At 44.8% G+C, this 14,467-nt stretch overlaps 1 protein-coding gene across 2 annotated transcripts in view; it reads left to right on the plus strand.

Moving 5' to 3' along the window:
- The window catches only part of MAL2 (mal, T cell differentiation protein 2), a 110,905-nt gene that overhangs the window by 84,940 nt on the left and 11,498 nt on the right, over positions 1 to 14,467 (plus strand). Inside the window, exon 4 of one of the 2 annotated variants that reach the window (XM_029591942.1) lies at positions 5,724 to 5,796. The exons of the other annotated variant lie outside the window; for it this stretch is intronic. Within the exon in view, the coding sequence (XP_029447802.1) occupies positions 5,724 to 5,796 (73 nt within the window). The remainder of the gene's footprint in view (positions 1 to 5,723; positions 5,797 to 14,467) is intronic. 2 annotated transcript variants of the gene reach the window in all.

Here is a 14,467-nt window from a genome sequence, read left to right on the forward strand (position 1 = left end):
TCCTCTATTGCTGTGCCTGTCCATCCAGGCCTTATGTCCCTACAAGGGTTTGACCTCTGACCTCGACTGCTGTGCCTGTCTCTCCAGGCCTTATGTCCCTACAAGGGTTGGACCTAGACTGCTGTGCCTGTTCATCCAGGCCTTATGTCCCTAGGTGGGATTCACCTCTGTCCTCGACTGCTGTGCCTGTCCATCCAGGCCTTATGTCCCTAGGTGGTATTCACCTCTATCCTCGACTGCTGTGCCTGTCCGGCCAGGCCTTATGTCCCTACGTGGGTTTGACCTCTGTCCTCAAATGCTGTGCCTGTCCGGCCAGGCATTATGTCCCTACATAGGCTTGACCTCTGTCCTCGAATGCTGTGCCTGTCCGGCCAGGCATTATGTCCCTACATAGGCTTGACCTCTGTCCTCGAATGCTGTACCTGTCTGGCCAGGCCTTATGTCCCTACGTAGGCTTGACGTCTGTCCTCCAATGCTGTGCCTGTCCGGCCAGGCCTTATGTCCAGTCCTAATGGCTGAACCATCATTGCAAAGGGAAACCTCAGTCTCTGGTAATTCAAACCAGTAATCCTTCACAGCATCAATCCTTAAAGCAAACAGTTTTCTTTAGTTTCAGGGCAGAGAAGAGAACTTCCTCCGTCTTGCTTATTAAGTCATGATCTGTTTGCAAATGCTTAAATCCTATCAATTTGTGTACCATTATACACTCTATGGGCCAACCCATTCCAGGGAGCCCTTTCCTGCTCAAAGTAATGGGAAAGCTCCCCGTTGTTGCAGCCTATCTCTTACCACCTGTTGACCCATGTTCAGAACAAGAAAAGATCTCCAAGGTACTTAGACTATGGCAAACACAACACAGTGAGACCATGCTCACAGTGAAACCCTGCTCCAGGTCGCCACGCTTTGAAGGCTTGTGCTCCACTCTAGGGGCCAACCCATTCCAGGGAGCCCTTCCCGGCTCAAAGGAAAGGGAACTCTCCCCAAGTGTAGCCAGCCTGTATCTACCCTCTGACCCATGTTGAACCGCTGTTTACATGGTAACCTCCTGCGCCTCGGCCTTGAAAAGTCTCATTTGTATATCTGCTAACTCTATCAGATTTTAAAAGACCAGTGAGAGCTCACTAGATGCCAATGGAAACATCCCACTCTAGGGGCGAACCCACTCTAGGGAGCCCTTTCCTGCACAAAGGAAAGGGAACTCTCTCCAGGTGTAGCCAGCCTGTATCTACCCTCTGCCTCTGTGCCTTGCTGCCATACACCAGATGACTCACTCAACTCCTTGTGGTGTTCTGGCCACTATCATGGTTGTTCAGTGTGTTGGTGCTAGTCTTTGTGCTTGCTATGTTCCCCCTTCATTGTGCTGTAGGATGTCGATGCCACTCGTCTTGCCGCTTTGCCTGTCGTGCTGCTTTTGAGGGTTCATGCATCTGTTGGTGCTTTCTTTTGAAGCTGTGGTGTATTTTTGACACTCCCGCTGCTGCTTTGCACCTCTATTAAAGCACTCTTCTTGCCACTCCTGGTACCCATTTGCCCCTTTAAAGTACCTTAGGCCAGCGCTTCTCAACCGGTGTGTCGTGACACACCAGTGTGTCGCCAAATACCAGCAGGTGTGTCGCGTGCTCCCAGTCTCTCCCGATGCTTTTCCTTCCATGCTGCCATTGTCACCGGGCTATCAGTACGTTCAAGCCCAGTGGGAACGGCAGCAGTGGTAGAAGAAGCAGTGGCACCTGCGGCTGGCCTTTTCTTCTTCCTGCAACACCCCCCCCCCCTAATCCAGAACAGGAAGTGATACGCGGTACGCGGGAAGGTGAAAGAGCCGTGCCACGTGGGAAAAATGGCAGCAACATCAGCCCCCGAGCAATCGAAGCAGCCGGTAATCGGGAAAGGAGACAGCAGCATGAGCCTCCCACGGCCAATGGGATTCTTTCTTGGCCTGCGGGGGGCTGGAGGAGGAGGCTTCTGCAGCTACCATTTGTGCTCGGGGGGAAGAGGAAGTGAGTGAGAGAGAGAGAAGCAGCCAGCCAGCGTGTGATTGAGAGAAACTGGTCAGAGAGCTGATGTGTGTGTATGTGAGAGACAATGAAAGTGACTGCTCAGGGAGATGACTGATGTGTATGTGAGAGTGTGAGACATTAGTCAGGGAAGTGACTGGTGTGTGTGTGTGTGTGTGTGAGAGAGAGAGAAAAAGCATGGAAGTGAGAAATCCTGGATATCTGAGAAAGCATGGGCATAAGACGCCTGGTGTTGTGGTGGGGAGGGGGGGAGGGGGGTGTGAAAGAAAGCATGGGAGTGAGAAGCCTGATTATGTGAGAGAGCATGGGAGTGGGAAGCCTGTGTGTGTGCATGCATGAGAAAGAGAGACTGGTTGGTAAGGTGACGGTGTGTATGAGAGAAAGAGACTGGTATGTGTGAATGTGATTCAGGGAATGAGAAGCCTGTGCACATGGAGAGCGAGCATGGAAATGAGAGAGAGACTGGTGTGTGTGTAAGAGAGAGAAAGTGATTATGGGAGTGAGAAAACCTGGGTGTGTGTGAGACACAGCATGGGAGGGAGAAGTATGTATATCTGAAAGAGAACATGGGAGTGGGAAGCCTGTGTGTGTGTGTGTGTGTGTGAGAGAGAGAGAGAGAGAGAGAAAGTGATTGTGGGAATGAGAAGCCTGTGCATGTGGAGAGAACAAGCAGGGGAGTGAGAGGCTGGTGAGTGTGTGTGTGTGTGTGTGTGTGTGTGTGTGTGTGACAGAGAAAGTGATCATGAGAGTGAGAAGCCCATATATGTAAGTAGAACACAGGAGTGGGAAGCCTGTGTGTGTGTATGGCATGAGAGAAACCGTTCAGGAAGGTGACTGGTGTGTGTGTGTCAAAGACTGTTTGGGAAATGATTGGTGTGTGAGAGACAGCAACTGGTCATGGGGGCATGACTGGTATGGTGTGTGTGTGTGAGAGACATGGGCACTAAGGAAGAGGACCATGAGTATAGAGCTTAGCTTCTACTGCTGCTTCTGGTGTGTGCCATGGCCTGCATGGAAGGGGAGTAGGAGAGCTGCTGGAGGGGGTAAGTAAAGGTGGCTTTTTAAGTTTATTTTTCTTGATTGATTGCCATTGTAATTATTTAATATTATGTGATGTCTGCTTTTTTGAAATATTTTATTGGTATTTGGAGAATGTTTAATAGTTTTTATGAGTTTTTAATTGTTGGATGTTATTCTGTCATAGTTGTTTTGAAACATTTATTCTGCTTATTAGTATAGTTTTACAATTATTTCTTTGTGGGGATCTATAGCTGCTTGCTATTTCTGTTTTCCTAATAAGAGGTGTATTGGTTTTTAGGGCCTGATTTAATATTTGTAGTGTTGCCTTTTCATAGATAGGGTTGCTCCTGTTTGAGTGTATTCAATAATACAGGTGTAACTGTGTGCGGATTAGTTTATGTGCATTACTGCAGATCCTGGGAGTATGTTAGGTTGGTTTTGTGTATGTGACAGACGTGAGGTATTTTACTAGCATGTAAGCGTTTGTATCAGTCTTATTTGTTGTGTTTTCTCAAGAGGACATGCATTGGTGGTAAACTGCTGTCTTTTCATAAGTAGGGCTATTGAGCCTGGAAATAGAAGGAGTTTGAGTTGCTGTTACTGAGATGACACCAGAACCAGCATATCTTTTTTGTAGGGTGAGTTGTATGGGGAATGTCATAATTCTGCTTTACATCCATTATTGTGGGTCAGAGGGGTTCCTGTGGATGCAAACTGTACTTTTACATCTAGCCTCGTGACGATCATGGGTCAGTGTGTCATGCATGTGAGAACCATCTGTCAGGTGTGTCCCGACAGATAAAAGGTTGCAAATCACTGCCTTAGGCTATTCATGCCACTTTGGTGCCACATTGCCACAGTCTAAGTACCTTGGAGCTGTTTTGTTGTTCTGATGATTGCTCCCCAGAGTTTTCATCAAAATTGATAATAAAACCCCAATTCTGCAGCCAAAAATAGGCTGCAAATACTTCCCCCTTTGACTTTAATGGGAACCGGAAAATGAATGCACGTATCAACGTATCGGGGGCGCCATTGAACAAATGCAACGTATCTGGGCCCCGACGAATACGTATCCCGAATCCAAATACTTTCTGGCTGCACATCTCTATTAGCAAGTGAGCCATGGCTTCTTCTATTGCATCTCTGCTTCTATTGCACATCTTCAAGAAGTACTTTTTGAAGATATCTGCAAAACTGCAACTTGGACTTCGCTCATTCCTTTACTTTGCACCACTGTCTTGCCAACACCTCAGACTGACAGTGCATTTGGACAAGCAGTTTGGCAAAGTTTCTGGTCTCATACTATTCCATTCTCCACAGTAAGGACTTACTAAGTAGTCGCTCTGCTGTAACCCCCAGCTTAGGTCTCCTCATATGTAATGACTCAGCCTGCTTTTCGACAGAAAAAAGCAAGTTTACTTACTGTATATGGTGTTTTCCATAAATATGAATTAGCCATGAGTAGCAAGCTATTTCAAACCATATTCCTGCCCCATGAGCATATCCTGTTTTGGAGCCTTGGGATATGGATTGTGCTGCATCTGGATTTGGGTAATGTGTTTGTTTTGCACCTATCAGTAAAGGGTTTTCAACCCTGCAGAGACTGCAAGACGCTGCAGCAAAGGTGAAAGAATATAAAAATACAATAAAAACCCCTGAGTGCTCTCAGGAAATGTGAAATGTTCTGCAAAAACCAGCATCCAGCACTCACAGGGTTAAGTTGGCAAAAGGGTTATATTGTTTAGCCTGCCCAGGGAACAGCACTGCATAGCCAGCAGAGGAAGAAGTTAAAGGTATGCTGGGAGATCATTTAAGGTAGAAAAGGATCAATTTCTCTGGCTTGTTTTTGTGTAAGGAGGGGAAGATGACCAGGAGTTGAAGCCAGGAAGAGAGGAGTGCATCTGGCAGCCCTGCAATACGTGTTCTTCTCCTGAAGATCTAATTATCGAGAGGGAGAGATGGAAGTCTGCGCTCTGAGGAAATAGAGAGACAGCTGTTTCTGGCAATCTGAAAATGACGATTGCAATGTGACAAGGTGGTAGCTAAAGCCAGAAGAATGCTGGGCTGCATAGAGAGATGAATAACCAGTAAGGAAAAGGAGGTGGTGATGCCCTTGATTAGGTCCTTGGTGAGGCCTCCCCTGGAGTACTGTGTTCAGTTCTGGAGCCCCTATCTCAAAAGGGATAGAGACAGGATGGAGACTGTCCAGAGAAGGACTACCCAAAATGGTGTGGGGTCAATATCAGAAAATCTATGAGGAGGCTGAAGAATATGAGTATACGCTGGAACAGAGGAGGTGCAGGGGTGATATGATACAGACCTTCATATACCTAAAAGGTTTTAATGATGTGCAAACATCAAACCTTTTCCGTTGGAAAGAAATCAGTAGAGTTAGGGGTCACGAAATGAAACTCCAAGGAAGACGTCTCAGAACAAACATCAGAAAATATTTCTTCATGGAAAGGTTAGTGGATGTCTGGAATGCCCTTCCTGAGGAGGTGGTGAAAACCAAAACAGTGAAGGAATTCAAAAGGGCAAGGGATAAATATTGTGGAACCCTAAAGGCTAAAGGATGGAAATGAAGAAAAGAGTGAATGCAGTAACTTTTTTTTTTTTTTTAATTACCCTTAACCAATAAGCCTTGATACCATAAATGCATTACTCCATCATTGCTCTCTGCTTCAATGGCAGGGGGAGAAAGGAAATTGGATTCATTCAGCGACCGAGGGCCTGACTTTTATGAACTGGGGAAACAAGTATGGGGGTAAGTTGCTAATTCATCAGTTACTGCACTTAAACATACATATACTGTTACTGTGATGCAACTCAAACATTGCTCTCTGCTTCAACAGCAAGGCATAATAGAGAATTGGATTAAACAGCAATCAATGTGGGCTAGTGTGGGAAACTAATAAGCACGGGGGGGTGTAGCAGGTTACAGTCCCCAGATAGATGTCCATAACGACTAAAATGATATGAATGAAATGTCTGACACAAACAAATGTTTGGGGGATTAAGAGAAATTTTATTAATCTGCTTCCTTAAGATGCAAAACCAGTAATATTCAACACTTTCAGGGAATCCACATTTGGTCTCTGTATAATCCAGTGTGTGTTATTTTAGGGGTGAAATCAGGTTGGAACTGGGTTGTTACATTTTGTTGAAAACAAGACCAAAGAGGGTAACTTTCAAACAATTGTGCATGGCCCTATATAGAAACATAGAAATACTGAAACACAGAAATAACAGCAGAAAAAGACCAAACTGCCCATCCAGTCTGCCCAGCAAGCTCCCACACTTATATTCCCATACTTATCTGTTTCACCGACCACCAAGTTCAGGGCCCTTGGTAACTGTTTGATTCAAATTTCCTGCCACCCCCTGCCATTGATGCAGAGAATAAGGTTGGAGTTGCATCCAAGGTAAATCATAAGGCTTGATAGTTAAGGGTAGTAACCGCTGCATCAAGCAAGTTACCCCGATGCTTGTTTACCCAGACTGCACAGATCAATGCCTTGTTGGATGTTGTCTGAATGTAAATCCTCTCTTCCACATTTCCCCCTGCTGTTGAAACAGAGAGCAATACTGTATGTGCATTCAAAGAGAAGTATCAGCCTTAATTGGTTTAGGGTAGTAACTGCCGCAATACCCAGACTATGTAGTTCAGTCCTTGTTGGTTGTTGCCTGAATGCAAATCCTCTTTTCCACATTTCCTCTTGCCGTTGATACAGACAGCAATGTTGTAGTTGCATTAAACGTGTGAAGGCTTATTGAGTAAGGGTAGTAATCACCAGGTAGTAGTCATCATCATTTCAGTAAGCCATCCCCTTGGCTCTTCTCTTCATTCCCATCCTCTAGCCTTTATGGATCCATAGTGTTTATCCCATGCCCCTTTGAATTCCTTCACAGTTTTAGTCTTCACCACTTCCTCCGGAAGGGCGTTCCAGGCATCCACCACCCTCTCTGTGAAGAAATACTTCCTGACATTGGTTCTAAGTCTTCCTCCCTGAAGTTTCAAATCGTGACCCCTAGTTCTACTGATTTTTTTTTCCAACGGAAATGTTTGTTGTTGACCATGTATCATTAAAACCTTTCAAGTATCTGAAAGTCTGTATCATATCACCCCTGCTCCTCTTCTCCTCCAGGGTATACATATTTAGGTTCTTCAATCTCTCCTCATAAGTCATTTTATGAAGACCATCACCTTTTTGGTCATTCTTCTCTGGACCACCCCCATCCTATCTCTGTCCCTTTGGAGATACTGTCTCCAGAACTGAACACAGTACTCCAGGTGAGGCCTCACCAAGGCCCTGTACAAGGGGATCATCACTTCCTTTTTCTTACAAGATATTCCTCTCTCTATGCAGTCCAGCATTCTTCTGGCTTTAGCTATTGCCTTGTCACATTGTTTCGCCGACTTCAGATCGTTAGACACTATCACCCCAAGGTCTTTCTCCTGCTCCGTGCACATCAGCCCTTCACCCCCCATCAAATACAATTCTGTCTCATTTCCACACCCCATATGTATGACTCTGCACTTCTTGGCATTGAATCTCAGTTGCCATATCTTTGACCACTTTTCCAGCTTCCTTAAATCCCGTCTCATTCTCTCCACTCATTCCGGCATGTCCACTCTGTTGCAGAACTTAGTATCATCCGCAAAAAGACAAACCTTACCTTCTATCCCGTCTGCAATGTTGCTCACAAAGATATTGAACAGGACCGGTCCCAACACCGAACCTTGCGGCACTCCGCAGAGTAAGTTCCATTTACCATCACACATTGTCTTCTGTCTGTCAACCAGTTTGCAATCCAGGCCACCACCTTAAGAACATAAGAAATTGCCATGCCGGGTCAGACCAAGGGTCCATCAAGCCCAGCATCCTGTTTCCAACAGAGGCCAAACGAGGCCACAAGAACCTGGCAATTATCCAAACACTAAGAAGATCCCATGCTACTGATGCAATTAATAGCAGTGGCATTTCCCTAAGTAAACTTGATTAATAGCCGTTAATGGACTTCTCCTCCAAGAACTTATCCAAACCTTTTTTGAACCCAGCTACACTAACTGCACTAACCACATCCTCTGGCAACAAATTCCAGAGCTTTATTGTGCGTTGAGTGAAAAAGAATTTTCTCAGATTAGTCTTAAATGTGCTACTTGCTAACTTAATGGAATGCCCCCTAGTCCTTAAGAACATAAGAACATAAGAAAATGCCATGCTGGGTCAGACCAAGGGTCCATCAAGCCCAGCATCCTGTTTCCAACAGTGGCCAATCCAGGCCATAAGAACCTGGCAAGTACCCAAAAACTAAGTCTATTCCATGTAACCATTGCTAATGGCAGTGGCTATTCTCTAAGTGAATTTAATAGCAGGTAATGGACTTCTCCTCCAAGAACTTATCCAATCCTTTTTTAAACACAGCTATACTAACTGCACGAACCACATTCTCTGGCAACAAATTCCAGAGTTTAATTGTGCGTTGAGTAAAAAAGAACTTTCTCCGATTAGTTTTAAATGTGCCCCATGCTAACTTCATGGAGTGTCCCCTAGTCCTTCTACTATCCGAAAGAGTAAATAACCGATTCACATCTACCCGTTCTAGACCTCTCATGATTTTAAACACCTCTATCATATCCCCCCTTAGTCGTCTCTTCTCCAAGCTGAAAAGTCCTAACCTCTTTAGTCTTTCCTCATAGGAGAGTTGTTCCATTCCCCTTATCATTTTGGTAGCCCTTCTCTGTACCTTCTCCATCGCAATTATATCTTTTTTGAGATGTGGCGACCAGAATTGTACACAGTATTCAAGGTGCGGTCTCACCATGGAGCGATACAGAGGCATTATGACATTTTCCGTTTTATTCATCATTCCTTTTCTAATAATTCCCAACATTCTGTTTGCTTTTTTGACTGCCGCAGCACACTGAACCGACGATTTCAATGTGTTATCCACTATGACACCTAGATCTCTTTCTTGGGTTGTAGCACCTAATATGGAACCCAACATCGTGTAATTATAGCATGGGTTATTTTTCCCTATATGCATCACCTTGCACTTATCCACATTAAATTTCATTTGCCATTTGGATGCCCAATTTTCCAGTCTCACAAGGTCTTCCTGCAATTTATCACAATCTGCTTGTGATTTAACTACTCTGAACAATTTTGTGTCATCTGCAAATTTGATTATCTCACTCGTCGTATTTCTTTCCAGATCATTTATAAATATATTGAACAGTAAGGGTCCCAATACAGATCCCTGAGGCACTCCACTGTCCACTCCCTTCCACTGAGAAAATTGCCCATTTAATCCTACTCTCTGTTTCCTGTCTTTTAGCCAGTTTGCAATCCACGAAAGGACATCGCCACCTATCCCATGACTTTTTACTTTTCCTAGAAGCCTCTCATGAGGAACTTTGTCAAACGCCTTCTGAAAATCCAAGTATACTATATCTACCGGTTCACCTTTATCCACATGTTTATTAACTCCTTCAAAAAAGTGAAGCAGATTTGTGAGGCAAGACTTGTCCTGGGTAAAGCCATGCTGACTTTGTTCCATTAAACCATGTCTTTCTATATGTTCTGTGATTTTGATGTTTAGAACACTTTCCACTATTTTTCCTGGCACTGAAGTCAGGCTAACCGGTCTGTAGTTTCCCGGATCGCCCCTGGAGCCCTTTTTAAATATTGGGGTTACATTGGCTATCCTCCAGTCTTCAGGTACAATGGATGATTTTAATGATAAGTTACAAATTTTTACTAATAGGTCTGAAATTTCATTTTTTAGTTCCTTCAGAACTCTGGGGTGTATACCATCCGGTCCAGGTGATTTACTACTCTTCAGTTTGTCAATCAGGCCTACCACATCTTCTAGGTTCACCGTGATTTGATTCAGTCCATCTGAATCATTACCCATGAAAACCTTTTCTATTACGGGTACCTCCCCAACATCCTCTTCAGTAAACACCGAAGCAAAGAAATCATTTAATCTTTCCGCGATGGCCTTATCTTCTCTAAGTGCCCCTTTAACCCCTCGATCATCTAACGGTCCAACTGACTCCCTCACAGGCTTTCTGCTTCGGATATATTTAAAAAAGTTTTTACTGTGAGTTTTTGCCTCTACAGCCAACTTCTTTTCAAATTCTCTCTTAGCCTGTCTTATCAATGTCTTACATTTAACTTGCCAATGTTTATGCTTTATCCTATTTTCTTCTGTTGGATCCTTCTTCCAATTTTTGAATGAAGATCTTTTGGCTAAAATAGCTTCTTTCACCTCCCCTTTTAACCATGCCGGTAATCGTTTTGCCTTCTTTCCACCTTTCTTAATGTGTGGAATACATCTGGACTGTGCTTCTAGAATGGTATTTTTTAACAATGACCACGCCTCTTGGACATTTTTTACTTTTGTAGCTGCTCCTTTCAGTTTTTTTCTAACAATTTTTCTCATTTTATCAAAGTTTCCCTTTTGAAAGTTTAGCACGAGAGCCTTGGATTTGCACACTGTTCCTTTTCCAGTCATTAAATCAAATTTGGTCATATTATGATCACTATTGCCAAGCGGCCCCACCACCGTTACCTCTCTCACCAAGTCCTGTGCTCCACTGAGAATTAGATCTAAAATTGCTCCCTCTCTCGTCGGTTCCTGAACCAATTGCTCCATAAAGCTATCATTTATTCCATCCAGGAACGTTATCTCTCTAGCGTGACCCGATGATACATTTACCCAGTCTATATTGGGGTAATTGAAGTCTCCCATTATTACTGCACTACCAATTTGGTTAGCTTCCCTAATTTCTCTTAGCATTTCACTGTCCATCTCACCATCTTGACCAGGTGGACGGTAGTATACCCCTATCACTGTAGTCTTCCCTGATACACAAGGGATTTCTACCCATAAAGATTCAATTTTGTATTTAGTCTCATGCAGGATGTTTATCCTGTTGGACTCTATGCCATCCCTGACATAAAGCGCCACACCTCCTCCCGACTGCTCCTCTCTGTCATTGCGATATAATTTGTACCCCGGTATAGCACTGTCCCATTGGTTATCCTCTTTCCACCATGTCTCTGAGATGCCAATTAAGTCTATGTCATCATTTACTGCTATACATTCTAATTCTCCCATCTTACTTCTTAGACTTCTGGCATTAGCATACAAACATTTCAAAGTTTGATTTTTGTTTGTATTTTTATTCTGCTTTTTAATTGATAGGGATAAGTTAGAAATTTTTAGCTCAGGTGAGTTTTTAGTTACAGGCACTTGGACTACTTTTCTAATTATTGGAACCTCATTGTCGGGATGCCCTAATTCTAATGCATCATTAGTATCCTTTAAAGATACATCTCTCCGAACCATGCGCTGCTGAGCGACTGTCTGCTTTCCCCTTTGTTCTAGTTTAAAAGCTGCTCTATCTCCTTTTTAAAGGTTAGCGCCAGCAGTCTGGTTCCACCCTGGTTAAGGTGGAGCCCATCCCTTCGGAAGAGACTCCCCCTTCCCCAAAAGGTTCCCCAGTTCCTAACAAAACTGAATCCCTCTTCCTTGCACCATCGTCTCATCCACGCATTGAGACTCCGGAGCTCTGCCTGCCTCTGGTGACCTGCGCGTGGAACAGGGAGCATTTCAGAGAATGCTACCCTGGAGGTTCTGGATTTAATCTTTCTAAAGGTCGGTTAGTCTCACCTCGCTTGTGGGGAAAAAAAATGGAGTCATTGCTGAAAGAAAGAGTAGTGAACTATCTACAGTCAGAAGAATTTGGCTTCCAGAATTTGGCTTCCAGAACCTCCCTCCCACATTTTCCTATGTCGTTGGTGCCCACGTGTACCACGACAGCCGGCTCCTCCCCAGCACTGTCTAAAATCCTATCTAGGTGACGCGTGAGGTCCGCCACCTTCGCACCAGTTAGGCATGTTACCAGGCGATCCTCATGCCCACCCGCCACCCAGCTATCTACATTCCTAATAATCGAATCACCAACTATGACGGCCGACCTAACCCTTCCCTCCTGGGCAGTAGGCCTTGGGGAGATATCCTCAGTGCGAAAGGACAATGCATTACCTAGAGAGCAGGTCCTTGCTACAGGATCCTTTCCTGCTACACCTGGTTGGTGCTCTCCCATTATGAGACCTTCTTCCTCCAAGGCAGCACCAGGGCTGCCAGTCTGAAGTTGGGACTGGACTACAATGTCCCTGAAGGTCTCATCTATATACCTCTCTGTCTCCCTCAGCTCCTCCAGGTCTGCCACTCTAGCCTCCAGAGATCGGACTCGTTCTCTGAGAGCCAGGAGCTCTTTGCATCGCATGCACATGTACAACTTCTCACCGGTGGGTAAAAAATCATTCTATTATTCGAAAGTGTAAATAACCGAGTCACATCTACTCGTTCAAGACCTCTCAGACCTCTGTCATATCCTCCCTCAGCCATCTCTTCTCCAAGCACTCACTCACTCCTAAGCTTCCCATTTTATTCACAAGCCTCCCTTGCGAGACCATATCAAAAGCTTTGCTGAAATCCAAGTAGATGACATCGAGCGCTCTTCCTCGATCCAATTCCTTAGTCACCCAATCAAAAAAAGTCAATCAGATTTGTCTGACAGGACCTTTCCCTGGTGAATACATGCTGCCTCTGGTCCAGCAATTCTTCTGACTGTAGATAGTTCACTACTCTTTCTTTCAGCAATTACTCCATTTTTTTTCCCCACAAGCGAGGTGAGACTAACCGACCTTTAGTTTCCAGCCTCCTTTCTGCTCCCACTCTTGTGAAGTGGGACCACCACTGCTCTTCTCCAATCAATCGGCACCATTCCTCTTTCTAGGGATCTATTGATCAGGTCATGCAGCGGACCCGCCAGCACATCCTTCCTGGGATGAATCTCATCAGGCCCCATGGCTTTGTCCACTTTCAGGTTTCCTAGCTCTTCCCATACGTTCTCTTCTGTAAACTGAGTTTCTTCTACTCCACTCCCCTCCAGTTTCTTGTTAACTAGAAACGATCCTTCTCCAGGGTCCTCTTTAGTGAACACGAAACTGAAGTATTTGTTTAATATTTCTGCCATTTCTTCATCTCTCTCCACACATTGATCCTTTTCCCCTTTCAATTTCACTATACCACGTTGGACTTTTCTTCTTTCTCTGATGTATCTGAAAAATGTTTTGTCACCTCGCTTTACCTCTTTGGCAATCCTTTCTTCCGATTGACTTTTTGCTTTCTTGATTACTTTCTTCGTCTCCCTCAGTTCCACCAGATATTCTTCCTTGTGATACTCCCTTTGGGATCCTTTATTTTTCTTAAATGCTGTTCATTTAGCTCTTATTTTATCAGCCACCTCCTTTGAGAACCAGATAGATTTCATTTTTCTCTTGCTTTTCTTTACTTTTCTTTTTTTTATTTTATTTTTATTGAAGTTTCAATCTATATAAATAAAAATGTTAAATAGTTTGTATGTCGTCGCTAATCTCGCCAACCGCTTAACCGAATGCGTTCAAATTTGCACACAACATTCACTTCCCATACGGGAAGGATCTTATACACTTACATTACATAAAGGTCACACCTGTGACAGGTAATACACGTTTAAAAATTGCTTTCACAAAACAGTGACATCTGGTGGCCGTCAGCGCAAGCGCAACCTCTTACACCTTTCACACACACTCACACACCACACCCCACCCCGGGCTATTGTCTTTCATTCACACTCCCTTATAACACACAGAAATCCACACTCATCACACCACACACCCCCACTCACACACCTGCCAATGTCACTTACTTCACCCACCCTCCCAAAACACACCAAAACACGAATTCCTGGCTGCTACATTGGGAAGCCACGCATTTCACACACCCTCCGAATTTAAATTAAAATACCCTCTTCCACCCACCCACGCACTGCACTCCGATCACACACTACACCTGAAACAAGTCCGTGCTTCTCCGCCGGCACCACAGGAACGGTCCGGGACACATCGCATTCATTAGGGCCGTCGGATGTCAGCAACAAAAATGGCGCCGGCAGACCTTGTCCTTACTATGCTATACAGAGACAACAATGACGTCGATACACCATGTGACATAGTAAGGGCAACAGCCCGTCGGCGCCATATCCTCAGCGGACATTTGCCCTTACTAGGTCAGGAATCATGACGCACCACTTTCACCGGTGAAGTTTTGCGACATGGCAGCCGGCGGAACAAACCCTAGCACACACCCTCGCCACCGGCTGGCAGTTTACACATGTAGCCGGGGAAGAGCACGGTGGGGGACCGTTCTTATTTTCCGCCGCACGTTTTTCACAGGGGGGGGGGCACTGATTCTCCACATCTCCCGAGAGGGGGGCTGTAGCGTGGGTTGCTCTATTTCGCCGGGTTGGGGGGGGGAGGCCAGGAAAGTGTGCTTGCATATTTAAACTATTCTTTGCTGGTGCTGTTCATTTGGGG

The sequence above is a fragment of the Rhinatrema bivittatum genome, chromosome 2 (assembly GCF_901001135.1).
Source record: "Rhinatrema bivittatum chromosome 2, aRhiBiv1.1, whole genome shotgun sequence".
In the NCBI taxonomy this organism is placed as follows: domain Eukaryota; kingdom Metazoa; phylum Chordata; class Amphibia; order Gymnophiona; family Rhinatrematidae; genus Rhinatrema; species Rhinatrema bivittatum.